The sequence below is a fragment of the Mirounga angustirostris genome, unplaced genomic scaffold (assembly GCF_029215605.1).
Source record: "Mirounga angustirostris isolate CCGP_5_RB_7025 unplaced genomic scaffold, mMirAng1.0.hap1 SCAF_14, whole genome shotgun sequence".
NCBI classification, from domain to species: Eukaryota; Metazoa; Chordata; class Mammalia; order Carnivora; family Phocidae; genus Mirounga; species Mirounga angustirostris.
Genome location: NW_026991722.1, coordinates 16,880,295 through 16,907,842, shown reverse-complemented (window position 1 = coordinate 16,907,842; position 27,548 = coordinate 16,880,295). Strand labels below are relative to the sequence as shown.

At 47.8% G+C, this 27,548-nt stretch overlaps 1 protein-coding gene across 10 annotated transcripts in view; it reads left to right on the top strand.

The window, feature by feature from the left end:
- The window catches only part of NEDD4L (NEDD4 like E3 ubiquitin protein ligase), a 335,626-nt gene extending 310,786 nt beyond the window's left edge, over window positions 1–24,840 (top strand). For all 10 annotated transcript variants that reach the window (XM_064578837.1, XM_064578835.1, XM_045886634.3 and 7 more), the window contains 9 exons: window positions 2,504–2,574; window positions 4,292–4,387; window positions 11,751–11,824; window positions 14,128–14,188; window positions 15,543–15,602; window positions 17,044–17,151; window positions 18,688–18,784; window positions 19,406–19,478; window positions 23,012–24,840. In XM_064578837.1, the coding sequence (XP_064434907.1) occupies window positions 2,504–2,574; window positions 4,292–4,387; window positions 11,751–11,824; window positions 14,128–14,188; window positions 15,543–15,602; window positions 17,044–17,151; window positions 18,688–18,784; window positions 19,406–19,478; window positions 23,012–23,114 (743 nt within the window). In that variant the 3' untranslated portion in view covers window positions 23,115–24,840. The remainder of the gene's footprint in view (window positions 1–2,503; window positions 2,575–4,291; window positions 4,388–11,750; window positions 11,825–14,127; window positions 14,189–15,542; window positions 15,603–17,043; window positions 17,152–18,687; window positions 18,785–19,405; window positions 19,479–23,011) is intronic.
- Window positions 24,841–27,548: the final 2,708 nt, after the last annotated feature.

Here is a 27,548-nt window from a genome sequence, read left to right as displayed (position 1 = left end):
CCTTATCAGGTGTCCTATCTTTCACATCACGATGTTAAGCAAAAGTTTCACTGATTCTCTGTAATTGGATAAATCAGTTTTTTGGTTTGCCCATAAAAGAGGTGCTTTTCCCTGGTGTCATCCTAATTTGAGCACTGAAGACATAGTGTCTACACAGTTTAAATACAGTGTAAAGCACAGAATATTCTGTATTTGCACATTTTCTATGTTTTCCAGAATAACTTTTTTTTTTTTAACAAGAGGTAGATTTGGTGACAGATGGAAAAGCTAATTGAAAAGTTAATTAAAATGATCTAATCCATCCAATATCCCGCTATTGTTCCGTTTGTCCCCAAATTATTATTTTTGAATGTGAAGAGATTGTAAATAATTTCAAAGCAATGTTATCACTCAGTGAAGAGATTGACCCTAGGATCACTGCTAAAACAGATGGCACAAAAGAATCTCTCTATTATTTAGAGCATATAAGCCATGGAAGAATTTCAAGGTATACTTAAAGTTAGAAGTCAGACTCCCTTCCTGGCTGGATCTATAGGATTCTTGGTAGTAGAGACCTCTTCTGCATTCAGTCACTTCAGAAGTAATGCCCATAAGAGGGCATCACAGAAATAATCGGTGAGGAAATTGAATCTGAAATATTTTTGAAGAGGGGGCCTGGGTGGCTTAGTCGGTTAAGTGTCCGATTCTTGATTTCAGCTCAGGTCATGATCTCAGGGTCATGAGATCGAGCCCCGCAAAGGGCTCTGTTCTCAGCAAGGAGTCTGCTTGTCCTTCTCACTCTACCCCTCCCCACACGAGCGCGCTCTCTCTCTCTCTCTCTCTAATAAATAAAATCTTCAAAAATATCTATTTTTTTTAAGAATTTGGGCATGAAACAGTTGAGGATAGAAGGCAGAGAGTACAATTTGGGACAAAATTTTAATTACCATAGAAAATGAGGCTTTATGGGGAATTATGTTAATTGTGTTTATGGAACCTTAGCTATTCCAAAAAATAATTGATGTGCCCTCTGTACTTTTCCCTTCAATACATTTTCACTGGTAATTGCTAGCTGATTTTTGATCCTCTGATTTCATATTTTATTTTTGGTTGGGAAAGTAAGCATTTGTTTTTCTGATTTGAAGGAAACCACAGTCATTATTTATGTATATATAAAATATATACATATACATAGTGTGTGTATAAATATTTTTTAATTTGCAACTTTGGAGTCATGCCATAGATTATTTCAGCCTATGCAGATTCATTTAAGCCTTCTTAGAGGTCTGTTTATTTACCTTCTGCCAAGTGAGAAGGCATTCTTAGTTGCTTTGGAGAAATCTAGAAAGTAGAAGATAGGATCCTGACCTCAGTGAACTTCTATTCTCTTGGGGCGGGGGGATGGTGGGGAGCAGAAGAATCACAGCAACAGAAGGGGGCACAAGGAGCAGGCCGAGGAGAAGGCGGCTTGGCTGGAGGGCCAGGGAGTGTGTTGACCGAGCTGTGTATCACCTTGAGGGTGGGGTAGGATTTATGCATTTCGAAGCTGGGATCACTTCAGAGCCAAGCTCCATGGAAGGAGTAGCGGGGAGGGGCAGGAACATGTCAGGGAGTGGAGGAGACTGCCACACTGGGGACAACAGTGTACCTCAGGAATTGCGGAGTTAAGAGCCAGAGGGCCCCTGGGTGTGTGATCAGAACGTGAGTGCCCCCTGTAGGCAGAGCCTGTGCGCTCTGCAGGTCAGCCCACCGCTGCCTTCTGCTGGTTTCCTCCTTTTACTACCTTTTACCTCCCTGAACCCTGAAGGTTATTGAGCCAGCAGGATGGGGAATATGCAGCAGAACACTGTGACAGATTGGATGGGGCAGGGGGGTGAGGCTGAAGGAGGAGGGGGAGAAGGGCCCCCTGGGAGGAGGTGGTGCCCAAGGGATGCTGACTTGCCCTTGGGGATGGCAAATCAGGGTCCCTGCGGGCCACCTCTGTGGTGGTGGAGTCCATCGCCATAGGCCTTCATCCCCCGCCCTTGGAAGACTGCACAGCCTTCTGTGTGGTCTCCCTCGTCTCCCACTTGCCCCCTTCCTTGTTTTCTCCCCATTACTGCCAAGGCAGTGATCTCCAAGTGCAGGTGAAATTTTCACCTGGCTTTTCCATGACACCTGAGCCCCACAGGCAGCGGCCTGACTCTCCAGCGCCCCCTGCCGGCTGTGTGCTTCCCAGTCCCCTCCCTGGCCTGTCCTCACCCCAGCCCACCCCTGGCAAGTCTGTCTTGTCCCCTCCGCTTCCACTGCTCTTTTGTCCTCTTGTTCATGTGCCTTGTTTGAGCTGCAGACTCCCGCTTGGCCCTGACTTTTTTTCTCCCTCCTTAGAAGCCTTTAGACCCCTTCCTGTTGTACTGTCCGGCCTGAGCCTTGCCTTCCCCTAGGCCAGGCCTGGCCTGTCATTCAGCCTGAGGGCAGCTTCATTTTTTATTTCAGCAGTATCACAGCTTTGAGAACTAACCCATATTTTTCCTCCCTCTCTTAGGTTTCTTCATTAGACCGTTTTACAAAATGATGTTGGGAAAGCAGATAACTCTGAATGACATGGAATCTGTGGTGAGTAAATATAGATCACTCCCCTGGGCATCATGGGCCCCTCTGCCTCGCAGAGGGGTGGCTCAGACCATGTTGTAGTTGCAGTGATTTTTGTGGGTGTTTTCATTCACACTTGATCTTAGCCAAAAGGCCGAGAAGTGATGGTGTTTTCATTCACTATGAACAAGGAACGTTGACTTGTTCACGAAGTTAATTGAGCTCCCTAAATTCTAATAAGTAAATCGTTGTTCACATTTCCTAGAATCGTGCTGCTCGAGGTGGGTAGACTCCAGTCTCAGCCACCTCACTTCCCTGGAACTGGTTTGACCAAACTGAATCCAAGGGTCATCTGGGGGTCTCACTGCAGCTCTTACTCTCCTTCGAAAACCGCTGATCCAAATGTTTCGAGATTCATCAGCTATCCCTCTGTTTTCTGATCTCAAAACATGGCAGGAGCGCAGGCCAAAACGTAGCTAAAGGGAAGAGCACTTCCAGATATGGAAGTGACCAGTTCGGTGCCGGGGATGGGATGAACCCAGTTAGAAAAGGATGCTAGAAGACACTCTGAAACATGATTTGGGCTTTCCCATTGCAGTCAACTTACCCATTTTATCTAGGCTGACCATTTTAGGGTCAAAAGGATTTTCTATAAAAACAAAAGTGACACTCTTCTCATAAGGTACTTGCTGCTTCTGGTTTTCTGTTAATTTGCCCATCGCCCCACCGGGCCGCTCCAGCCGAGCGTGGGGGTGTTTGCCCAAGTGCCAGTGCACATTCACAGGGCCATCAGGAAGCTCTTTGTCCACTTGGGGTATTGCAGCTCTGCTTTCATAGCCTGTCACTTGATGAGAAAGCACGTGCATCCCCTTGGCCTCGCTGTGGTGTCGATGGTGACTCCTAGGTAGTTGGGCAGATGAGCCGTATCCTCCTCGTTTACCAGCATTCATCGGAGCTCTGCGCATCATCTCTGTGTGAAGGAAGAGGATGACGCCCACAGTGCACTTGAGTCCACTCAGCTGGTTTTTCCGTGGGCAAGTTGCTACACAGAACCCCAGTAGCAGCCTCAAAGCTTCCACCTTTAACTTACCCTTTTATTATAATAGAATGAGGGAGCTGGGAACATAGACATTTCTTCTAAACCTAAATTTTATACCACCTGTTGACGGTTGGTGCACGCATCCTCTTCTGCCTTCCCAGAGCCTGTCCGGTGTGTCCCCAGTGGAGGAGCCCCTGGGCCCCAGAGAGAGGAGCCCAGGTCCCTGTGGGTTGTGTTCTGGCTTTGACACCAGCACAGCCTTCCTGTTTGCTTACAGGACTTGCAGAGAGCAATAAAAGCACAGGAAGGGGGTATAAAATCGTTGGTATTTAAGTAGAACATTTTCTGTCTTTCCTGTTTTCCTCTGATATTTTCACCCTTAAAAGATCGGAAGTATATTGATCTCTCCATGGTCAACTTGATGTTCCTTCTGCCAATCCAGAGCAGGTTGCTTCCTCTACCCTTTACGGAGGACAGGATTCACGTCCAATCCCCTCCTGACTACCAAAACATTTTTTTGGTTTGGTTTGTATTTTAAATTACAGGGGAAGAGTAGATTTGGAGCAGAGCAAGAAACCTATTAGTGACTAGTAATCTTTGAACATTCTGAGGGGAATTGCATTAAAAAGACTTAATGACTTGAAGAAGTCAAATGAGTTTGTGTTTGGGGAGGAAAACTTAATTTCTATATCATTTCTATAGGATAGTGAATATTACAACTCATTGAAGTGGATCTTGGAAAATGATCCTACTGAACTGGACCTCATGTTCTGTATCGATGAAGAAAACTTTGGACAGGTACGTGTGGGCCTCCCCGGGACTCCCTCTTTGACTTCAGAGTCTTTGCTTCTTCACGGAAGGGCAATAACAGGACTCCGCTGGACAATTAAAATCACTTCTGAGAGCTTCAGATGTTAATTAGCATCTCATTACATGGGTTCCTCCTTGTCCTGCCAGGAAGCTAAGTTCTTCCGCTCTTCCGGCCAAGTTAGAGATTCTGAGGCCTCTGGGGTGTGAAGCCCATCTCCTTCTCACTTAAAGCAAATCGGAATGTGAGTGTTTAGGCCTTGGTTTTAGAATTTAAGTACTTCAAAAAATCGTGTGTTGAAGTAGTGGTTTAAGTACATGACCAGGAGAGGTGATGTTTGGCGGGACCTTTAAGGGTTCTATGGTCATGATGAAAGTTGTCTTGGGCTCAGCAGGCTCGGATTTTTCTAGCATTCCCTTCTTGCTTTGCATACACACTGTCATTAGGCTGAATTCATCATAAAGGTCTATGTCAAACATAATGCCTGCTGGGAATTCTCATCACTGTCCTAAAGTTCCATAGGGTGTGTTTGTCTTAAACCCGAAACCTTCTATTCATTTGTTCCTGGTGATCACGGTGCTTTTTGTGAGGTCTGTTGCAGGTATTTATCCAGCCCTGGTACCTGTCCTTTCACAAAAGCCCAGACACGGTTCCCATGTCCCAGAGAAAATCTACATGACCTTGAAATGAATGAGACAATGGAGCCCATTTGAAGGGTTGCCATATGGAAAATGAAACTGATCTTCCTTGTTGCTTCAGAGGTTGTTAAAAGTGTACTCTTCTGTCAAAAATGCTCACTTTACATTGCAGTGCTCAGTTATGTAGGTGAAGCTAGGAAATCAGGTGCCTGTCCTCTTGGGTTCACTGTCTTAGAAAGCAAACACAAACATGCAGTTTGTCTACTTAAAAATTCTTGGTTGACCTTTCTGTGACCTTCAGGGTAAATTGAAACCTTTTTTTTTTTTAGCATAGCTTATGATCCGGCACTGCCCACCTTTAGCCTGATCTTTTGACCCCTCCACTTGCTCACCCTGACAACCATAGCATACCTATAACCTTGTCTGCACAGACACTTCTGGGCAAGCTCCCTGTCTGTGCAGCGCCCTCCACATTCCTGCACAGTGTCATCCCCTCTCCCCAAACTCTTCTCAGGCTGTTCCCCAGTCATTACGGATCCACTATCCTCTATGAGCTGACCTCAGTCGCCTTGGTCTTTCTGGTGCTCAGCGGCCGCTGAGACCTGCTAAATGCTTATCGAGCAAATGAATGAATGGCACTAACCTAGTTTTGTTTTTATTTTTTTTTTTAACTGTTAATAATGTTGTAAGTAACAGAAGCTCTGAGTGTGAGAAAACAAAATAACTCAATGACTTCGTTTTTTAAGCTGGACCTATTTAAGGGTGCTAACTGCCAATTTTCCAAGGGTAACACATGGATAATCATCCTGGAACTCTATCTTCCTTTCATTTCTAACACAGGGAGGAAGGAGTAGAAATAAGGAACCAAGGAAGACTTAAAATCGATCCTGTGTATTGACTGCAAAAAAACAAAACAAAACATAAAAACCCTTTATATCCACTTATATAGAAAACCATATGACTGACTTACCACAGTTCAGAAGATGTTAGCAATGCCAGGGCTGGAAGCAGATGTGCTGGGGAAGCTGCCTTAGTGACAGTTAAATGGAGCTGTTTCCGCCTAATAAATGACACCCAAACACACGATGTTGGGATTTTTAAGTAGACTTCTAATAAAAGTTCTGATGATCATTATAATTCATATCAGTTATTCATTAAAAACAATTCTCAGCCCTCATTTGATGCTGTAGGTTCTTCTGACTTTTGGATTGAATCGGGTGGAGTAATGCAGTAATCGAAAGAGACTCACAGGAGGAGTAAGAGAATGATTAGGCGCCCTATTTGTTAAATTGCCGCTTCCCTTTTTAGAGCTAACCTGACTAACAGGGAACTAGTGTTCTCTCTTTTGCATTCTGGGAAGAAACTGAGAGAGAATTAAGCAGCCACATATTGATCACATCTCCCATTTCCAGTCCTTCCCCAAGCCTTGTTCACTTTAACCCCCAAATACGTCTCAAATCTGTCTGTTCTCCCTTCCCACTCCTCCAACACCCGAGTCTAAGCTACCATCCTGTCTCATAGACTCCTAGCTGGGCTTTTATATCCACCTTGTTCTCCTTTAATGGCAGACTGGTCTTTTCAGGACTTAAAAATCGTCATCCCTCTGCCAGAAACATTGAAAGATAAAGATCCAGATCATTGATTGGCCCCCTGAGGTCCCGCATGGCCTTGCCCCATCTCCTCTGTCTCCAGATGCATTTTTGCATCACAGAGCTGCCCCTCGTGCTCTCTGGCCAGGTCTCATTGGACTTCCTGAACACACCAAGTTCCCTCTTGCCTCAGGACCTTTGCTCATGCCAGTCCATCTCTTGGGAACATACTGCCTCCCACCTGCTGTTCAGACAGTCCCTTCCTCAAGGAAACCAACCCTGACCCCAGGCCATAATACTTCAGAGTGCGTCCATGTCTCCCTGTGGCATATAGCATGGGTGACTGTGCATTTATTTCTATGATTAGGTGTGGGGCATTAAGCGCAGGCTGGTGGCGGCAGCGCTGGGTATGCGTCTTGGTGGCCACCGTGCACTCAGCAGCACAGCGCCTGGGACTGGGGAGCGGTGGAACCAGCGTGGGTGTCCACTGATGTCCCCGCGTCTCCCCTCCTCCAGCCCTCTGCACAGCTCTTCACTGCGTTGCCTTTTACTTGAACCCAAGAGGAAGCGCACGCCTCCCTTGGGCCAGAACATGGTCATTTCTTCAACGGCGTGAAGTCTCCACACACGTGGACCGTCCGTGCAGCTGGCCTTCCTCGGGGCTGTTAGCAGTTTGTTTGTTTGTTTTTTCATTCCGCAACTGGAAACATCAGGCCGTGAAGTCGGGTGGCAACTGTCGTCTCGCGGAAAGAAACCCCGGCTGTGGTCATTATTGTGCGGTGTTTTCTTTCTGGTTGGTGAGAACTTGGAGGCGCAGGTTTCTGGGGCATCCTGTGAATGTCTCAGATGAACAGATTGAAGCGTCGAACAGTCATCCTTGGCCGAGCAGGAGGAATAAACCGAGCACTTGGGCGCACGTACGCACCCACACCCGCAGGAGGAGGCACTCTTTCAGAGCTGTAATAAGTAGGAATTCGTTATTGCCGGTTCAGCAACTTCGCATCTGATCGGGTGGTTTTGAAGACCAGAAGTGTGGACTCTTAGGAGCCTGGGCAGCAGCCTGCAGGAAAATTCTTAGGACCAGGCATAAGTTAGGTGAAGGCATACATTCTCAGCTGGGGTGATATCACCCCCAAGGGGGGGGAAACTAGCTCTTGGAGAACAAAAAAGGCTCAGCTATTAACGGTGGCTTGTGGCGCTCCCAAAAGGCCACAGTATGTGCCTCGGGATTAGGATGGATCTGTTTATGAAGACTTAATGGGAAGAAAGGGGGAGGGGGTCTGAAAGGGCTCTTAAGGGGCGACAATGAAAAAAAAGGCTGAGAAACTGCAGAGGGGAAGAAAATGAGTGAAAGGCAGAAACTGGATCTAGGAGGAAAGGTGAGCAACAGACAGGGGGCAGGATCTTGGCCGAAGCTGGGAAGAACCAGACCAAGAGCCTAATGTGGGGGTGCCTCCAGGGGCGGGGGGCTGGCCAGAGGCTCTGGCTCCTCAAAGACCAGGTCGAGGAGCTAGACAGATGACACCTGTAGGAAACGTGAAGAAGGTAGAAGGGCGGTTGACTCAGATGCCTCGGCCCCGTGGCTCGCTTTCATGTCTGCCTGGACCCTGAGGCTCATCCCACAGGGTTCGTGGGGCACGTGTCCTGTCAGCAGGCGGGTGTTCACCCAGCAGTGAGCAGCGCACCCAAGGATGGGGCCAGAGGCAGGCGAACCTGGCTCTGCCCGAGTCCCACTCACTCGATAGGATCCACACAGTTTCTCAGCAGACTCCTCGGACGTTCGACGTAAGGCATCGTTCAACGATCTGGTGGGAGGAGTGTGAATCTGGAGCTTTAACCTGCCAAGGAAGAGAGTCTAGATGTGTGAGTCCCATCTCCTCAGAGGTTCCTCTGATCTAACGTATAGTCTTTATGAAGAGGGGTAACTTCGTACTCAGGCCAGTAGACTTAAAAAAGAATAAGGATTTTTCCAGAAGCACATACTGAGCTCCTCCTGTGTGCAGGCGCTGTGTTAGTGTTGTTCATCCTGGGTCCTTGAGTTCAGACACAAGACAACGATGACCCTGGCCCAGAAGCCAGGTGTTCACAGAGAGGAAGTATGTATTCGGTGTGGTGGGGAGACGGTGGTGTGGGAGGAAGCCACTCTCCACTTCCTGCTGAGTCTCCGTCTCAGCGAGGAAACGGGGGCATGGCACCTGCCTCGTGGGGACCGCTCCGTGATTTCCCCCGTGACGAACCTAACCCTGCACTCGGACCATGGGAAGTGGGCTGTGCCTGGCCCTTGGCAGCCAGTTGAAAACGTGGAATTGGAAGAGCCCCCACTACTTCCCCCTCAGGTGTTGTCAGTGAGGAGCCCGAGTAGGAGAGAACTGGACTGAACTGAGAGACACGGATGGCCAGGCTCTGGGAGCAAGAGCTGGAAACCAGCCTCCTCTGCCTGCCTGTGAGCCCCCAGCACCGCCTCCCCAAGGGACCCGCAGTCAGAGTCACCCAGAGAACCAGACGGCTGCCCACAGACTGACTGCTTGCTTAACCTCCTGACGTAACACAGACAGCACGGTCCCTTTCTTTTTTCCTTCAAAAACGATGGTATTTATCTGATTACAAAACATAAAGACTATGTTTAAGTAATAAACATAAAGCCAGTACAATAAAAATCATCCATAGCTCCTACCACCTAGAGAAAATTCACGATTAAACTTTTGATTTCTGTCTTCCAGAATTACTCTTCATAATCACATGCAAACAAGATTTTTTATTTTTACAGAATGAACTTGTACGATACATACACTTCTAACTTAATATATCCCAGCTACCTTTCCGTGTCAGGAAATGTCGAGGTCATTCATTTTAATGGCTACACTGAATTCCATGTCTTAGACCGTATCTTTTCTAACCATGCCCCATTGCTGGGCATGCAGGCTAGCTCGGGATTTTGCTATATATAGGCAGCATAATGATTATAATCTTGGAATATACATTTTGTTGATCTGGCCAATTTCTTTCCCTTGGTATAAATTCTAGAAGAGAAAGTATTATGACAAGGGATGCTGTGCAAATTAAAATTTGATGCCTCTTGCCAAATTATCTTCCCCAAAGGCTGAAGCTATTAGACTCCTACCAACGGTGTAGGGAAGACTGGTTTCTCTGCAGTCAGCAGTGTGGGCTCTCTCCTCCCTTTCACTGGGTGTTGGCTTTTGGAGGCACCAGAGGGGTTTTTCTCCTTGCCCTTCCCGCATGCTCGCTCTCTGAGGTCGGTCTTCTCATTCCAGAGCTCTCTGGAAATTGCAGCTCCTGGAAAAAATTCTTAGTATTGCTGAGCTGTGCTGAAGACCTCTCAGTACCAAGAACTGGGCTTGGATTTATTAACTTGTTTGGTGTGGATCTGACGGGAAAACTCCCATTACTGAAAGGGAATAGGGAGACCGTCTTTGGGGGAGAAGAGGAAAAACCATGAGGAGCTTATTTAAAAATGCAGCAGTATAAATGAATACGGTCGGTTCTATTCTAAGAAACGTCCCCACCTCACATGCTAAGCATAAGTGTCCACCATCGTTGAGGATTGCCAGGGCCTCTTTAGGCCAGGCAGGCGATCACAGGGAGAGCCAGGCAGACGGGAGGACAGCCATGGAAAAGGGGAAAGCGGGCAGGAAGGAGGGGCTCAAAGAAAACTAAGAATACGGTAACAGTTGAAATCCACATCGTGGATGGTAGAGAGTTGGAGTGACATTGTAGAGCGTGGAGTTCAGTCATGGGGTAGAAACGCCAGATCACTCCCTGAATAAGAGGAAAAGGAGAAAGAAGGAAACGTAAAAGGATTAGATGCTTTGACTGAAAACCCCGAACTCGAGCAGCGATCCCGCACATAATCAGGAGACTGTTGGGAGGCAGACGGGCTGCGTGTCTGGGTCACAGAGGCTCCATCTGTCCCGGGCACGTGAGGCCAGCAGGGGAGGCATCGCTGACGGTGGACCCCTGCCCGAGCAGCAGATTTCATTGCCAATCCGAATCTCTTCTCCCTCATGATGGATGTGACCCGCAGACTTACTCTGGAAAACCCTCACTCTCTGAAATAGCCAGTTCTGCGTAGAAAAGAAAGGGATCCCAGCAGAACATCAATGTGGCTATCTTTGAATAGGAGACTTGTGGGTGGTAATTTTTTCTTTTAAAATTTCTATGAGAGGGGTGCCTGGGTGGCTCAGTCGTTAAGCGTCTGCCTTCGGCTCAGGTCATGGTCCCAGGGTCCTGGGATGGAGCCCCGCATCAGGCGCCCTGCTCTGCGGGAAGCCTGCTTCTCCCTCTCCCACTCCCCCTGCTTGTGTTCCCTCTCTCGCTGTGTCTCTGTCAAATAAATAAATCTTTAAAAAAAAAAAATTTCTATGAGAGTAAACTTTATTTAAAAAAAAAAAAAAAAGGTCTCTTCCTCCCTTGCTTTCTGCTAGTTATTGCTTTCTACGGCATGATACTGAGTTAGGGCCGGCCGGAGGCACAGAAGAAGGCCATGCTTGCTTTCAGCCGCTTTGCTCTTCTTAACAGTGCTAGGTGGCCCTGTGGGAGGGAGCTGGTCCAGGCAGTGAGCAAGGAGGTGTCCGGATGCACATAGAAAGCCAGGGTTCTCAGAACAGCAGGTAAATCCATCCCTCAGCCTTGCTTCTTAAGCTGCCCCCTTTTTTTTTTTTTAAGTCCCTATGTTTCTCCTTTTTGAAAGAAATTCATGCATCATCTTTTATGACTATAAAATCTAATTTTCAGAAAGTGCATTAGAATTTGGATTTCGGTAGTCTTGAGTGTTCCCTGTCTTTTCTGTTACACGTGATTAATTTCTTGATAAATGAATAGGTGACAAAATGGTGCTCTCCTCCATTGTTGGTAATGTATGAAGATACAATAAAGATAATTAAAACTCATAAATAACCTCAAAATAATTCACCTTTGATAACATCTTTACATGTGTAACATCTCAAAGGTTTAAAAGCCTCGTTAGATATTCTCTTAGACTCAGAGCCCATCTGTTGGAAAGTCTTTCTGAATGAATGTTGCTTATCTTGTTTGGTAAGACATTATTACTCAGTAATGTGCAAAGTAACTTCATGATGGTGATTGTTGTGTTATTTTTGCAATTACAGACCTATCAAGTGGATCTGAAGCCCAATGGGTCGGAAATAATGGTGACAAATGAAAACAAGAGGGAATATATTGAGTACGTATACACAGATTTACAACCTTTTATTAAATTGAACAGCTGTTTGGTTGATGTCCCTTTCTAAAACAGCTCATGCCTGTTGTGGGCACACTTTCACTAATATGAGTTCCTTTCTGGCTTGGGCTAATAGGAAGTCAAATTATAAGATGGAAAGTTGGGCCTTGTATCATGACTTCAGTGAGCTGCCTTATGAGGGAGTCATAAAAGGAGAAAAAAATGTACAGAATTGAGTAATATGACAAACATGCTTTTGGAGGATGTGATATGTAGTCTAAAATTGAGATTTGCTCTGTTGGAACATAGTGTCAACAACCAGTGGGGTAAAATAAGGAACAACCAGAAATAAAATATTTCCTCTCTCTAGTGACTTCTTTTCCGTAATGAAAATGTAAGAAAATTGTTAAAATGGGTAAGAAAATCCACATATGCAAACACAGTGAATTATTTCTGATATTTATGATTTTCTTAACCCAATCTTAGCCTCAGTGGTGGAACAAAATGTTTAGTCCTTTGGAAATCCAGCTGTTAAGCAATCCTAGGGCATTTGTGCTGGCCAGAAGGCCTTTGTCTGTCGGGCACATTACACGATTTCCTCTTCGGTACGTATGTATGCTTCACGCACACAAGTCCGGATCTCCCTCGCTAGCCCGGGTGCAGGGCTGAGGTCAGCACAGCGGTGTTTGGTGCCCGGGTCCCAGTGTCTGCATTCGACAAGCGGGTTCCCTCCTCCCTGCTCAACGGAATTGGTCCGAAGACTTGAATGTGAAGAATTGGCCTAGAGTCTTGGCGTCTTCTAGTGTCCTCTACGAAGAAAAACCCATCCTTCCTAATTAGGGAGAAATGGACAGTGTTGGAGCCAGTCACTACTTAGAGACCCTGACAACGCATGCTTAGCGGACATGCCCCCTCCCCGCCCGTCCTCCCAAGTTAAAAGCTTGCTGTGCTTTAAAAAAAAAACCCCACCTAGGAATAAGACACTACAGTCCTTACCTGTTCACGTTAATTGGCACACTTGTTCTGAATTTGGACAATCTCAGCAGGCTGGACGCCACCTCGGCAGATGCCATGGTCTTCATTTGAAAGTACAGGCTTTGAATGGATTTTTAAAAACACTGCCTCTGAGGGGGGATTAGGGCCTGAAGTCTGAGGGTTTGGACATTTGATACATGTGGTATATCATCCTTTGCCGTTAATTCCTTTAGGTTTCAGGTTTGCTGGGGGGTGGCCTTGGACAGAGTTGCAGGCGGCTTCACTGAAAAAGAAAGGAGGGTGAAAATCTCCACCCGCCCCCCGGCACACGGGTACCCCTCGGGTGCAGGAAGGCTCTGGGGCTGATGGTTGAGCAGTGCGGTGAAGCCCCAGGCGGCTGAACAGGGCGTGTGCAGAGGGGCTGGGCCTGGAGGGCCGTAGCCATGGTGGCACCTCGCAGGGAGAGCCCTTTATGGAGGCCTTCGGTCTGTCTCACGACAAAATGCCTCCACTGGAGTCCAGCATGGATTCACCTAGCCTTAGATTCTGCTGTGCCCGAAACATCACCACAGAGAAAATGGTTTCTGTTCAAGAGGTCTTATCATTAATCCTCCAAATTTTGGCATTAAAGGATTAGCATAAACCATTTTGCTGATAAGTTAGGTGTCATTGTTGAAAACAGTATACTGGACACCAGAGCGAAATGTATCACAAAATGTTGTACTAGATACTCCTTTTAAAAACATATGTACGTGTTTAGGGGCGCCTGGGTGGCTCAGTGAGCTGGGCGTCTGCCTTGGGCTCAGGTCATGATCCCAGAGTCCTGGGATCAAGCCCCTCATCGGTCTCCCTGCTCAGCAGGGAGCCCGCTTCTCCCTCTCCCTCTGCCTCTCCCCTCTGCTTGTTCTCTCTCTCAAATAAATAAATGAAACCTGAAAAAAAGGGGGAAAAAAATCTATGTACACGTTTATGCAGAGGTGGGTGTGTGTTTGCGTGAGTTTGCATGTGCGTGCATGTGCATGCATGATGCACATATATATTCACACTCCACGACCTTTTTTATCTCTCTGTCCCCGTAGTTCTATCTGTAGGCAACTTTGCTAAACTAAGGCTTGATCAGGGGTGGGGGGGAATAAATGATCTCTGAGTTTAGGTTCCCAGCTACTCCTGAAAGCATTACTGAATCCAGCGTACCGTGGTTCTGCACCCTCCCTGTTGTCCGCCACGGTGGGGGTTCCTCTGTTCTCCCCTCCCCGGGTGAGAAGGTGTGAGGAAGCAAATGGGGCTCGCGGTGACGAGGGTGGTTCACTACTCTCCTGTTGCTCCCGCAGCTTGGTCATCCAGTGGAGGTTTGTGAACAGGGTCCAAAAGCAAATGAACGCCTTCTTGGAGGTAAGTTGTGCGCCCTCAGTCCTGGGGTGAGAGAGGAGGGCTCTGGTCCTTGGGGTGGGGATGCTGGTGGCCTGGAGCACTCAGCCACCCTTTCTTCATCTGGTGGTCTCTTGCCCTGCTTCTCCTTGAATCCCTCACAGACTCTGCTTCCACACAGGTACATGGAAAACACATTGTCTTCGGCTGGGTTTTTGTCTTAACACCGACCTGTGTTGTGCCAACTTCCTCCTATTAGAGGGTGAAGCAGCCACTCCTCAGATCCAAATATTTAATGTCAGCGATGCTCCCAGGCCCCTAGCAGAGGGTGGCGGGATTCCTTATTTTACAGAGGGTTCAGTTTGGGGGCACCTGGATGACTCAGTCGGTTAAGCGTCTGCCTTCGGCTCAGGTCATGATCTCAGGGTCCTGGGATCAAGTCCCGCATCGGGCTCCCTGCTCAGCGGGGAGTCTGCTTCTCCCTCTGCCCCTCTCCCTGCTCATTTTCTCTCTCTCAAATAAATAAGTAAATAAAATCTTTAAAAAATGGTTCACTGTGACCAAAAGTAAAACCCCTTTTTAAGTCTTGATAACAGGTTTAGTTATGTAAAGAGAAGGTAGGAACAAGCCCCAAGTGTACATTATAAATTCCCACTGAACCAATGCAGAGTTCTCACTGGGCAACGCTCTCCTCGGCTTGCCTCAGCTCAGTCACCTGCAGTAAAGCCCCAAGCCCGGCAGAACACTCAAAAAATTCAGGGACTTGGGGCATAAAATGTGAGTTAGACCTACAAGAGGACAGCAGGTTTCATACTTCATTTACATAAGACACCCGGGAGGCTCCGTGCTGGCCCTGCCCCAGGTGATCCCACTTTCAGAAACCAGACACCTGCGAGGCCCAGCAGCATGGAGCATCTCACCAGACCAGTCCGGTGGTCATTGTGAACCCTGGAACTAGAGCGGGGTCTCTGCGTTCCTCTCTCCCCTCCTGGATCACACCGCCTCCTTATGTAGTTCATCTCTGTGCCTTCAGTACCTTATTTTTAAACATATTCTCTTGCACATTCGTGGCTCATGCGTTCTAGGACATACTGACTCATAGCTATGTCATAAATGGCTTTTGGAATTTGCCTGCCTACAGTAACCCATAGTTTCAGAGGGCTTCTGAAATTGCTCAAATACCTGAACCTTCTAGATTCTCCTCCCTTTCTAAATTTTTACATTGGGACTATGCTGTTTTTATTAGAACTACAGTTATGGGATACTGTCGCTGATCTATAAATCAGCAAAAAATGTGATTTTTCCTGGCTGTTTTCTCTGTAAAATTTGTCTCTTTCAAGGAAAAATATATCTCAGGGTGACTTTTTTTTTCTTTCAGGGATTCACAGAACTGCTTCCTATTGATTTGATTAAAATTTTTGATGAAAATGAGTTGGAGGTTTGTATTTTAAACATTTTCTGTAAAGTTAGATATTTTTAAATGGTATTTTATTATTCTCTGGCCCATGATGTCCTAGGGAGTAAGCTGGGATGGATTCTACTCTATGTCTCTTATGGGGTGCATGTGTCGATCTTCAAGTAGGGAATAGTGGAAGTAGTCAGCTGTAGATTCCTCACCCAGGAGAGAGTAGTTCTGGGACACACCAGACAAGTAGAGGCCCACCGAGCTGGGTTGGGTTCATGGCCAGGAGCACCAGGTAAGGAAAATTGCTTCTGATACAATCATGGTTGGGACATCCAGTTGGGGCAGCAGCTGAGATCCTGCACCTCCTCCCCACACGGTGGTAGTCATGTGACCTTGGCCAGGACGTGAGCAGCAGGGGCTGTGGAACAGACGTCTCTGTGAACTTGACCTGGTTTATATTGCATAAGGAAGAACCTCAGAAGACAACAAGGTAGTAGCAGGAGGCAGTTTACATTGGATTGTTTCAACTTCTTTGTGTTGACCTAGAGGAAAACCAGCAACTTAAAAAGCACAGGGATCTCTCACCCTGTGTTGTGTTGAGAGAAATAGAAGGAGGAGGCTGTGTCTGGAGAACCTGTCACCCATTTGTCCAGGCCACATATCCGATAAACCATGTCTCACAGACTAGCTTTCTGTTCTTCTTTGTGAAATAGAAACTTGAAGACAGATGATGTCAAAATCCTATAGTGTGAGCCCTTGGTTTTATAAGTGGGGAAACTGAGCTGGGGGCAGCAGTTAAGAACCTTCTGGGTTTACCCAACAAGGTTTGGGCACAGTCAGGCCTAGGATCTATTCTCTGCCTTCTGGTTTGCTTCTCCTTCCATTTTTCTTTGGTGCCTCTGCAGGAATATCATGCTCACTTTTCCCCGAGGACTCCTTCCCTGCTTGGGGGTTAGGCAGCAGGAGGAGCCTCAGACTCCGTTGCAGACCCGGTCACTGCATTAGTGAAGGTCTGCACCCACGCACCTCTGGTCAGCGAGCTGGCAGAGGGGAGCTCTGGGCTGCCAGCACTGATTCCCCTGGGGGTCGGGAGACATTTCACATCCTGAGACACACAGGGTCTCAGAAGGGCAAACAGCTGGAGTAACGGGCAGCTGTAAAGGGAGCGCAAGAAAATCTGAGCCCCGGGCCCATGTTGGAGGCGTGGGCCAGGGACAGACGTGGAGTGGCATTTCCACCACGAAAGGCCGTGGCCTGAACACGCGTTGGAACTGGGTCCCCCTCCTTACCTGCGCTGCCTCTCTGATCTGAAGGGACAGGAAAGTGATGTCCCCGTCATGCGTCTTTAAGAGTTGCCAGCTTACCTGCTTTGCAGAAGACAAAATGCCAGTGTTGAGAAAAGGCCATTCCTCCACGGGTGATCTGTGCAGCGTTCACGAGGGCCCCACTCATGTCTGCTCAATCTCCCTCCTAGTTGCTGATGTGCGGCCTTGGCGATGTGGATGTGAACGACTGGAGGCAACATTCTATTTACAAGAATGGCTACTGCCCAAACCACCCTGTCATTCAGTGGTTCTGGAAGGTAAGGCCATGGCTGCCTGGGTGGTCCTGCTCCTCAGCCTCGGTTGGACCCCTGGGGGCAGAAAGCAGCCCTCCCTGCTCTTTTTCCATAGCTCTAGTGGAGAGCTAGCTGTCCCTGCCTCAGGTCGATCCTTATCAAAGCACTTTGTCCTTCCTTAACCACCCGACTAAAGCAGCTCTCTTTGAGGAACCCACCGAGTAGGATAAGTAGGTACAGGAGACCAAACTGGCCTGCCAAAGTGTGACTAAGAATGGGAGGCTTCTCAGGGCAAAATGTGCTTTGGGGCTGACTTTTCCAAGATGCCGTTTTTGGTTAAAAAATCATTTTCCCCATTTTATTGGTTAATTCCAACAAACATTTTGCTCTTTTCATCTTTCAGTCAGAGATGCAAATGAAATGTGATTTACTGTCTTAGGGCCAGTGTTTGCCTTCTCTTGAGCTTAGGAGAGAAGTGAAATAGAAATGAGTTGAGTCCAAGGGAGAGACCATAAACTGCCTTCTAAAGAACAATTTCAGGGCACCTGGGTGGCTCATTTGGTTAAGCGTCTGCCTTCGGCTCAGGTCATGATCCTAGGGTCCTGGGATGGAGCCCTGCATCCAGCTCCCTGCTGAGTGGGGAACCTGCTTCTCCCTCTCCCTCTCTCAAATAAATAAATAAGATTTTTTTTAAAAAATAACAATTCCAGGGGGGAAAAGGGCTGACTGCTTACTTCCAAGACTTAAGAACTTCTATAACTTGTTTTAATTTCTAAATCTCTATTATAAAGACTGTTTCAAGTGCCAGCAGTAGTGGAGAGAGAGAAAATGTTAAAAGCAGACTCTTCAAAGCCCGGTCCACGGTCTGCTCAGTTCCTGTCCTGATTCAGATGTGTAGCATGCACAGGGTATTGTAGGGGCCTATCCTGGCCTCTGTTTTTCTTTTTTCTTTTTTTTTTTAAAGATTTTATTTATTTATTTGAGACAGAGAGAATGAGAGACAGAGAGAATGAGAGGGAGGAGGGTCAGAGGGAGAAGCAGACTCCCTGCCGAGCAGGGAGCCCAATGCGGGACTCGATCCCAGGACTCCAGGATCATGACCTGAGCCGAAGGCAGTCGCTTAACCAACTGAGCCACCCAGGTGCCCTGTTTTTCTTTTAATAAAATGTTCTCTTTAGAGAATTTGTCTACAGTCTGAAATGTCACACCGTAACCCGGGTTTCCCTGGTTCGGCGCTTCTCGAACACTGGATGTCTGTAACTGGCCCGGGGGCTGCTGGCACGCCTCGCCCCCACACACATGAGCTCGGTGCCACCAAAGAGTTCGCTTTGTATTTCATTTCTTTTGACCTATTGGTGGAAGAAGAAAAAGACATTGTGATCCCTCTTATTCTCTGAGATGACACAGGTGGTATTCTGGTGCCCATTAAGAAAAAGACTCCGTTTTCAGTCACCTGTCTCGGTCTGACACCGCCGTGTTGACGATGGGGTCCCGCGTGTCTGCGTTAGCGTGTGCCGGGTGTCCCACGGCGCTCTAACCACCTTCTGCCCCCGGCCCTAGGCTGTGCTGCTCATGGACGCCGAGAAGCGGATCCGGTTACTGCAGTTTGTCACGGGGACGTCCCGAGTACCTATGAACGGCTTCGCCGAACTTTATGGTGAGCGGGGCCCTGTGCGACTCTCCGCTCTCCTCTTGCGACTTGGCAGCCAGGCGTCCACTGTGGCCCGGCAAGGCTCGGCCCCGCAGGCGCGCGTGTCCCCTGCAGGTCCCGCGCGGGATGGGGGGGCGCTTTCGGGTTTGTACAGGGATCAGTTGGTCTTTTCTGTTTTTCTTGTTTTGTATTGTGGTGTATCTTGAAGGACTCCGTACCTCCAGGAAACTGAATTGCTCCGTGCTTACTGTAGAGATGTTAGAGAATCACTCTTTCTGCTCTACATAGTAAAAGTCAAGCTTGTTTCCTCCCCCCGAAAGGAGCTTTATGTGTAAGCTTGCGGGGTTCAGCAGCAACGCTGTACCTGTCTGCACCCCTGCGTGCTCTTTGACGTGGCGCGCCTGCAATCCTAAGTGATGCGGGGTCCGTGCCCCCTGAGGCCGTGCGGGCCTCTTGCTTCTTCCCCAGCAGGTCTTCACTACTGTCTGGGAGCCAGGGAGGGGGTCTCCGGCTCCCCCTGGGCACGCCCGCCCACCTTCTTCCCTTTCCCTGAAGCCCCACCTTGGCTTTGTTGTCCGCCTGCCTCGACAGTGCTTGGCATTTATTTATTTCTCTGTCTTTGTCTAGGTTCCAATGGTCCTCAGCTGTTTACAATAGAGCAATGGGGGAGTCCTGAAAAACTGCCCAGAGCTCACACATGGTAAGTGTCAGAAACACACAGTTGTCCACAAAAAGGGTTTTAAATACTTAGCCGGAGCTGATGCTGGGCTGGAGGTCACAGAAGGCTATGTTGCCTACCCACGAAGAGCAAAGTACGAGGTGCGAGTGATGGCGATGAAATATAAGTTGTAATGCTGATAAAACTCAAACCAGGGTCTGCATGGACCCGGTGTGTTTGTCTCATAAAGGCTTAAACCCCCACCCCATGCTGTGGGGGGAGTTCCTCCTCGAGACCCCATCATTCCTAGAAGCAGAGATTCCACTGTGTATTCACTCGACATGGAAATGACTGTTCTCAAACTCTATAGACAGATTGGATTTTTACTCCAACCTTAAGTTGGTTTTTATCCCCAGAACTTGGGATAAAATTCCCTGGAGAAACTTTGTTTTAAAAGATCTCTTATGGGGGCCCCTGGCTGGTTAGTTTGTTCAGCGTCGGACTCTTGATTTCAGCTTGGGTCATGATCGCAGGGTCGTGGGATCGAGCCCCGCATCAGGCTGCACACTCAGCAGGGAGTCTGCTTGTCCATCTCCCTCTGCTCCTCCTCTTTCTCTCTTTCTCTCTCTCTCTCTCTCTCAAACGAGTAAATACAAAAAATATTTTTAAAAAAAAATAAAAGGCAAAAATAAAATAAAAGGCCTCTCATGGCCATCAATAACCCATACATCTCTGGAGTTCAGCAACAGTATGACTGGCTGGAGGAGCATGAGAGGTGTGACAGAGGCCCCGTCCCCCGGGGTCAGCGGCAGAGACAGGTGTGGAGCAAGGCAGCCCTCAGGATGCAGGGCAGGAGGAGGGGCCTCCTGTGTCTCTGAGGAGTCCCCTAAACCCAGCAGCTCTTGGGGGAGCTCTGAATGATCCAAGCGCCTGTGTGCCTTGGGTTGGTTTCCCCCCACAGGCTTTTATTTCTTGCTCTTAGAAGCAGGTGGAGGTGGGCCGTCTGGAAAATGGTGAGCCTACGGTCCTCCTCCTCCTCACCTCACTGCTAGAGAGCCCACTCTGGGCTGCACAATGCAACCGAACACTCGTCGTGGGAAATGCCTCCCCACCCTCACAGTACCTAGGAGAGAATTATCATGAAACTGTATTTGTGGAAAATTGGCTGTGGGAGGTTCTTTTGATTCCCTCGCCTTGCCGGAGAGGAAGCATTCCCCGTTTATACCATTCACAGGACTCTGAATGGCAGGAATATGGTCCTTGCCCATCCGACCCTTGAAAGCAAGCTGACCCCAGCTAAAAGTGGCGGATCTCCCAAGCGGCGATTGCCGTCGTTCTCTGCCTTTCTTCTAGAGGGAGAATGTGTTGCTAGTTTGGAGCTTTTATTCCAAACAGTATCTGAGTCAAGTGTCATTTTCTGGGTTATGATAGTCTTCGTTTGGGGGGCAGTCGGTACGGAGCCGGGCCCCGGGCCTGCTGGGATTGATGCACAGCTCCCAAACTCAAGGTCTCGTCATGAGAAGGCAGAGTGAGAGCTGACTGGTTGGGCCCAGCCGTCTTCTCCGGGCCGGGCGTGATCAAATCTCTCTGGTGGCCTCAGGGCACGCTGGCATTCTTTCCCCTCAGCAGCGGGGAAGCCTGCCCTGTGATCACGCAGCTCCCAGATTCCCAAAGCGCAGGATTGGGACTCAGCTCTGCCAGAACCAGAATCTACACGCTAACCCTGCACCGAGATCTGCTGCCTCGGTTGATACAGTTCACTTTCTTGGGAGGCTCTTTGAGGAGAACCAAGCAATCGAGTGTCCAGCCCATGTCCCTCTGTGCCCCTATGGACAGATGTCTTACTGTTGAACTTCTGTTCCCAAGTCCACATGCTTGGGTCACAACTAAAACCTGGTGCTGCCCAGATACGGCCTCTGAATTCAGTGGTTCTCAACGTCGGCTGCACATTGGAACCTCCTAGAAAGTTTTTTGGTTTTTTTTTTAAATACGGATGCCAGGGTCCTGCCCCCAGAGATGTGGACTTCGTGGGTGTGGTGTGTAGCCTGAGCTGTGGGATTTTCAGAACTCCCCAGGTGGCTCTGGCACAGACAGCTGGAGTTGAAGATCCCTGCCCTTCCCTAGGACGAAGGTCTGCCCACGGGAGGAAAGCAGCCCCGGGGGCTCTTACCGGAGCCTCTGTGCTTCTCTGTGAGTCACAGCGTCTTCCTGCCAGTGCTCCCCACAGATGGCTGCCGCCCGCTGAGCAAGGGCGCTGGGCGCGGGCTGGCAGGGGCCACCCATCCTCCCAGCCCGGCCCCGGCCTGTGCTGTCCAAGAGGAACAGAGCTTTGCTGGCTGCTCACAGCAACAGGGCCACCACCGAACTTCAGCTGGAGATAGGCCTGATTTCTTCCATGTTTTATGAAAAGATAAAATTGGCAGTTAAGCTTCAGAATACAAACCTGACTTAGCAGGAGAGCGAGAGCTAGCGTACTTTCCATAAACCTCACAGAGGTGATTATCGAATGTCTGAGGTGGAAAGGGCTTCATCTCACTGTTTAGCCAAGATCAGTCCTTGGATATTTAAAATTACACTTTACAAAGAATCACAGAGCCGCCTGCTCTTTGGACGAGACTAAAAATGACCTCCCGAGGCCCGCACTTCGTCCATGTGAGGAAGTGAAGCCCATGGAGACTACGGAGGCCACTCAGCTGGCTAGTGCCAGGCCCGAGCCAGACCCCTGCCCCCCAGCTCATTCACACTTGGCAAGCACTTGCTGTGGTCCACGCAGGGTCCTAAGCACTTGATGTGCTTGAACTCCTACGATCATCACGGTGATACTTAGCAGAGGGTCATAGACAAGGGGAAGATGGTCACAGATCCTGGAGAAGGCACCACCAGGCCCCCTAGGGATCCCCGGCCCTGGACTATGAAGGACCAGCTGCAGTTGACACGAAAGCCACCTTCTGTGACAGGCTCCCGTTAAGTGCAGTCTGCAAAAGTGAGGTTCTTTTTCACGTTTGAGAGCATCAAGGAACTGAAAACCCTTTTAGACGTCGCCTTCAGGGTTCCTGGGTTCCCGAGAAATGTGGGGACTTGTTCTGTTCATATTTGAAATCACAGGTGACTATCTGGAAGTTACTAATCTGGAAAAGTGCTTGGCGTGGGATCTAGTGTAGAGTAAGTGAGAGCATTCCAAATAGACTCAACCTTGGTTCATCCCAAACGTGTAAGTGCTTGGTGTTCAAGGGTCTGGAACTCGGCACGCACGTCAGGGACCTCCCCTCTCGGGCCTCCCTCCCCCCCGCAGCTGGGCCTTTCCCGGCCCCACATCTACTAGCTGTGGTAGAGAGGTTTTGTGGCCTATCAGAAAATTTTCATCTCTCGTCCGTAGGTTATATAACTTCTTCGGCGTGGACAGTTTCATTGCTGGTATTTATTTTTGATGACTGGAAATTGTTGCTGAAGACTTGCACATCCTCTTGCTCAAATACCAAATGCCTGCTTAGCCCGCCCCTCCCCCAGCCAGGAACCGTCATGACCACAGGGTAACAAGGATGGCCTTTGACCTGTACTTTCTGTTGCTTCTGCAGCTTTAATCGCCTTGACTTACCTCCATATGAGACCTTTGAAGATTTACGAGAGAAGCTTCTCATGGCCGTGGAAAACGCTCAAGGATTTGAGGGGGTGGATTAATCGCTCCCCGCCCGGCCTCGGGGTGGTTGGTCGTCCAGCAAGTCCTGCTTGCACTTTTGCATTTGCCTAACAACAGACTTTGCAGAGACCAGGTGGAAAGAGGAGCCGCAGGTGTGGCTCCTGGAGCCGAGCCTTCTCGAGCCTTCGCCCACGACTTGCCCAGGTTCAGACGTGGGAGCCCCAGGTCGAGTTCCTGCATTTTCCACCACGAATTATCAACTGGTTGATGTGTACACTAATTACATTTCAGGAGGACTTAATTCTATTTATGTTGTGCCTCTGTAGGCAAAGCCCTTAATAAATATTTTACATACTTTATAATGACAATGAATGGAATTAATCATCTACAGGTATAGTATTACAACTCATGTTTACTTTTTAAAATGATTTAGATCGATTTTCAGATTTTATTTCATTACAATTAAAGATGTCTCGTGTACTTGGAAAAGTGAGCATATTTTTTTTGTATTTGAATTTCATACCAGGTTTAATGTCAGTGACTTTTTTTTTTATTTTGGAAGTACTTTGAGCACCCTCCCCACTCCCTACTTCATTAGAATTGGAAGACTGATTTTTGTCCAAAAACCTTCTACAAACAAGTACTTTGAGAGCATTTAAACTATAACATTAGGCATAATGGTAATTTTCTCCGTACTCAAAATGCAAACAAACTGGATATTACTTTTTTTTTTGTACAAATTTAGCATATAGCTGCAGGCTGAGAGAATTGTAACATAGCATGACAAATTCGGTGTTGACCTGAAGGACTCACACCATCATTCCTTAGAAGTAATTACGTGTGCCAGAACACCTTTGGGACAGGGTTGGACTATACTTTCTCAGAAGAGAAATTACCTACCCCTCCCTGATGCTGTACAGTCCTTCTCTTCTCACCTTTTCTTCTTTGCTATTCGTAGTGGAAACATTTGAATGAACCTTGGCACTGCTTGATTTGAAACTGTGGAAACCAGAGATCTGTTTCATGTCTTATTTGTACGCGTTGGCTAATGGTCGCTAAATAACCAGTTTTTTGTCCTAACTGCACCAATTCTGAAGGCACTTTATGTACGACATGGAGGTCCTATCTGGTTTTGTAATTGTTTTGTTTTTTTACCGTAGACATTCAATGTGATGATTATTTCTTCTCCCTGCACACATCTTTCCGGTGCAATATCTATCAGTTTTGACTCTGGCTACTGGTGTATAAAACCCAGCTGTAAAGCTGAGCCTACAGACCCCGTCCTCACCCATTGTTCTGTGATTGCGGGGCAACTACCAAGATTCATTGAATGCACACTTCGTCTAACCGGGTTTTGTCCCCTGGGACATGTTGCATGCTTCGCCACTGTGTATTGCCTGAGTGGTGTCCGTTCTGTGCTGGACTGAAAAGTGAGCGGGAACTTGGACTTGACCCCCACAGTCGGTTGGGCCGTTGGGCTGGCCGTGGCGGGGATGGAGGGTTCCACGCGCTTGGATACTTTGCCGCTTGTGAGTGTTGGTCGCAGAATTCCGTGGTGTTTTGAGAGAAAGCCTGAGGGCAGCCTGGGAGTTCAGCAGCCCTGCTGTCCTTTTAACCTGTGTTGTCCTAAACCCTGTCGTGACAGGGGGCTGTAGAGATTCGATCTCTTGCTGGTGATAAGACAGAAAATCGTGGTTTTGGGGCCTCCCTGTTGGTTATGTAAGAAGGACCTTTTGGTGTAAGAAATTCATTGTTACCCAGCTCTGGGTGGCTTGTGAAAAACCATGAATGTTCGTGGTTATAAGTGAGCCGTCTTAAGAGGTGCAAAGGTCGGAGGTGTCTGAGAGAAGGTGGATTTCTACAGAGGTGAGGATTGGCTCCCTTCTCCATTTGATTTACAAATATCCAATAGTGATCAGAGAACTTAGAGGTTGAATAATTGGAGAAAAACACAGTGCTCAGTATTTTTCTCTATTTGTGGGATTTTTTTTCTCCCTTCAGTCAATATATAACAAATGTCTCATGGCAAACCCCCATCATGTGGCCCCTCCTGGTCCAGAGGGCTTGCTTTCTAGGACTCACACCAAAGCCAATGCCTGGACGGATTCTCAAGAGTGATCATGTCCTTACAGGGGAGAAAGCCCACGATTCTAGTTGAAGAACTGGGATTCTGTCATTTTGTAAACCGTATATTCAAAAAATCCGAATATTCTGTGTAATTGCAAATTAGGCAGTGTTAAAAATATGAAAGAAAAATCCATCCTAAGATCATTTCTGTGCCAGGAGCAGATGGGAATTGTCAAACTCTACCCCTATGAATACTTGAAAGACCGTAATTGTGACTGACCGTCCGGTGCATCTACCACTAAATGCTGGGTTCAGTGACAGCCGAACAGTGCTGGGTTTGGGGTTTGTTTTTTGTTTGGCTTTTGATCGACCTCAGATTCCCTCATCTCAGCAATTCTCAGTGTTTCACTCTTTGTCTAAAATAATCCTAGATCTTGTTTTCTCTAAATGCTGACAACCACTCTCCGGCATCTTCACGACAGAGTCCCAGGGACTGCTGGCCGTTCCCGTCAGCAGGCCCCAGGGAGGGTGAGGGCCAGGACTGGCTGCCTCCTCTAGTCACCCTCCCCTCTGGCGCTTCTCCTAAGTCCAGGGGCTCTGTACCTTCTGTTCCCTTAGAAAGTACCTGGATCTGGCTTTTTTTAGTTGTCTGAAGGAAGTAACAGTTACTGTGGATCATTTTGCCACGAGGTTAGGAAGCTAGTTGCAGAGTTTAACAACTGCATTGTGGACATGAGTTACGACGCCTGCCTGTAGTCCAGGGTGTCTCAGTCCCTGTCCCTTTGGCCTGCAGGCGAATTTGGAAAGTCTGGATTAGCTTCAGATGGTGTGCTGTGTTTCAGCCGGCTGCCTCCGGAATGGGAAACCATGGGGCATTTGTCTGTTTTAAAGTTGTATTCAGCTTTGAAACATTTTCCGTTACGTACTTCTCTATAGCCAGTCCTGAACCAAATCATAAGAACGTAAGATGCTTCTTTGATTTTTGTTTACAAGGCCCTTTGGTCGAACATCGGATTTGCCCTGTGGTCGGACGGCAAATGCTCTGAAGTGACGGACACGGGTTATTCCTCCCACGTGAAGATGCAGCGACAGATTCTGAGAAATGGTTGGCAAAATATTTGAACCACTTTCTACATCTCACAGTGTTAAATAGACAACATGTACCGTGGCTGTTCGATCTTGCCAGATCCAGACTGGCTCTCTTGAAAGCCAAGTTCACATGCAGCAAATTACTAATTGTTGTAACAGTTAACTAGTTGTTTAACACTTGGCTCTAGCATTTTCCTAAGTCTTGTGTCTCACCTCTGAACTTTTAAAATCTATAGAGAGCGTAGGTTAATCAGTTCTCGAGCCCCCTCCCCGCTGTGCTAGCCACCCTCTTCTTTTCCTCTTTCCTCTGCACCCCCCCCACCCTTCTTGACGGGGAGAGGCGCTTACTGTCTGGTGTCGTTTCCTGCCTTGTCAGTAGGGGGCGCTGCCGCGCAGGGTGACTGCCTGGTCTGCTCCCTTCCTGGCCCCCAGGAAATCAAGCAGTACCTCTTGTCTCCTTCAGGCTTTGGGGTACATCCTGAGAAGTCATGTCAAAACTGCCAATTTCAGGTCTGAGATGCGTTTTAAAAAATCCTTATAAACTCCACTTTGTACTTTAGATTTTAAAACTGGGAAGACAATGTGATACACTTTGGACCACTTTTTAATTTATCTAAGCCTTAAGGAACAGTGTATATACACTGGCATACGCACACCCCCACCCCAGAGTGTTTTCAGTGTCAGAAACGATGCTGTGTGTAGCATTAGGACGTGAGCTCGTGTAATGTTTTATTTCAGAAAAGGATAGCTTTCTGTCTTTATAGAATGTTCCAAGAAAACTTCTCATTAGACATCTATCCTTGGTGAAAGGTGTTGTGCACAGAGCAACGCATGTTGAAAATGCATGCTTTCTTGTTCGTTGGGCTTATGTTTCTAAGGAGTATCAATAGGAATCTAACAGCATTGGCTACAGACCTCTGTGTCCTGCATCTCAGCCTCGTGTCAGAGCATTGAAAGCCTTTCTGATGACCATAACCCTGTGTCCGCAGACATCTGTGTTCCTAGATAAGCCAGTTTGCCCTTTCACTCAGACTGATTCCACCTAGATGGTCACGGTGTTTCCTTCATGTTAACTTCACGTAACTTTGTTTTTCCTTTGCTACTACTTATGTGAGATGTATATACATATATACGTACGTGCGTACGTACGTATGCTGTCCAAATATATATGTATATATTTGTATAGCATTTTTACACCTTTCGAGTAATCTGGTTTCAAAAGGGAGTGAGAGCTTAGTCCTTCTACAGTTTCCTCCAAGCTGTGTCCTGAGATGGCTGACCCTCAGAGCCTGAGAGGGACCCCAGGAAAATGATGCTAA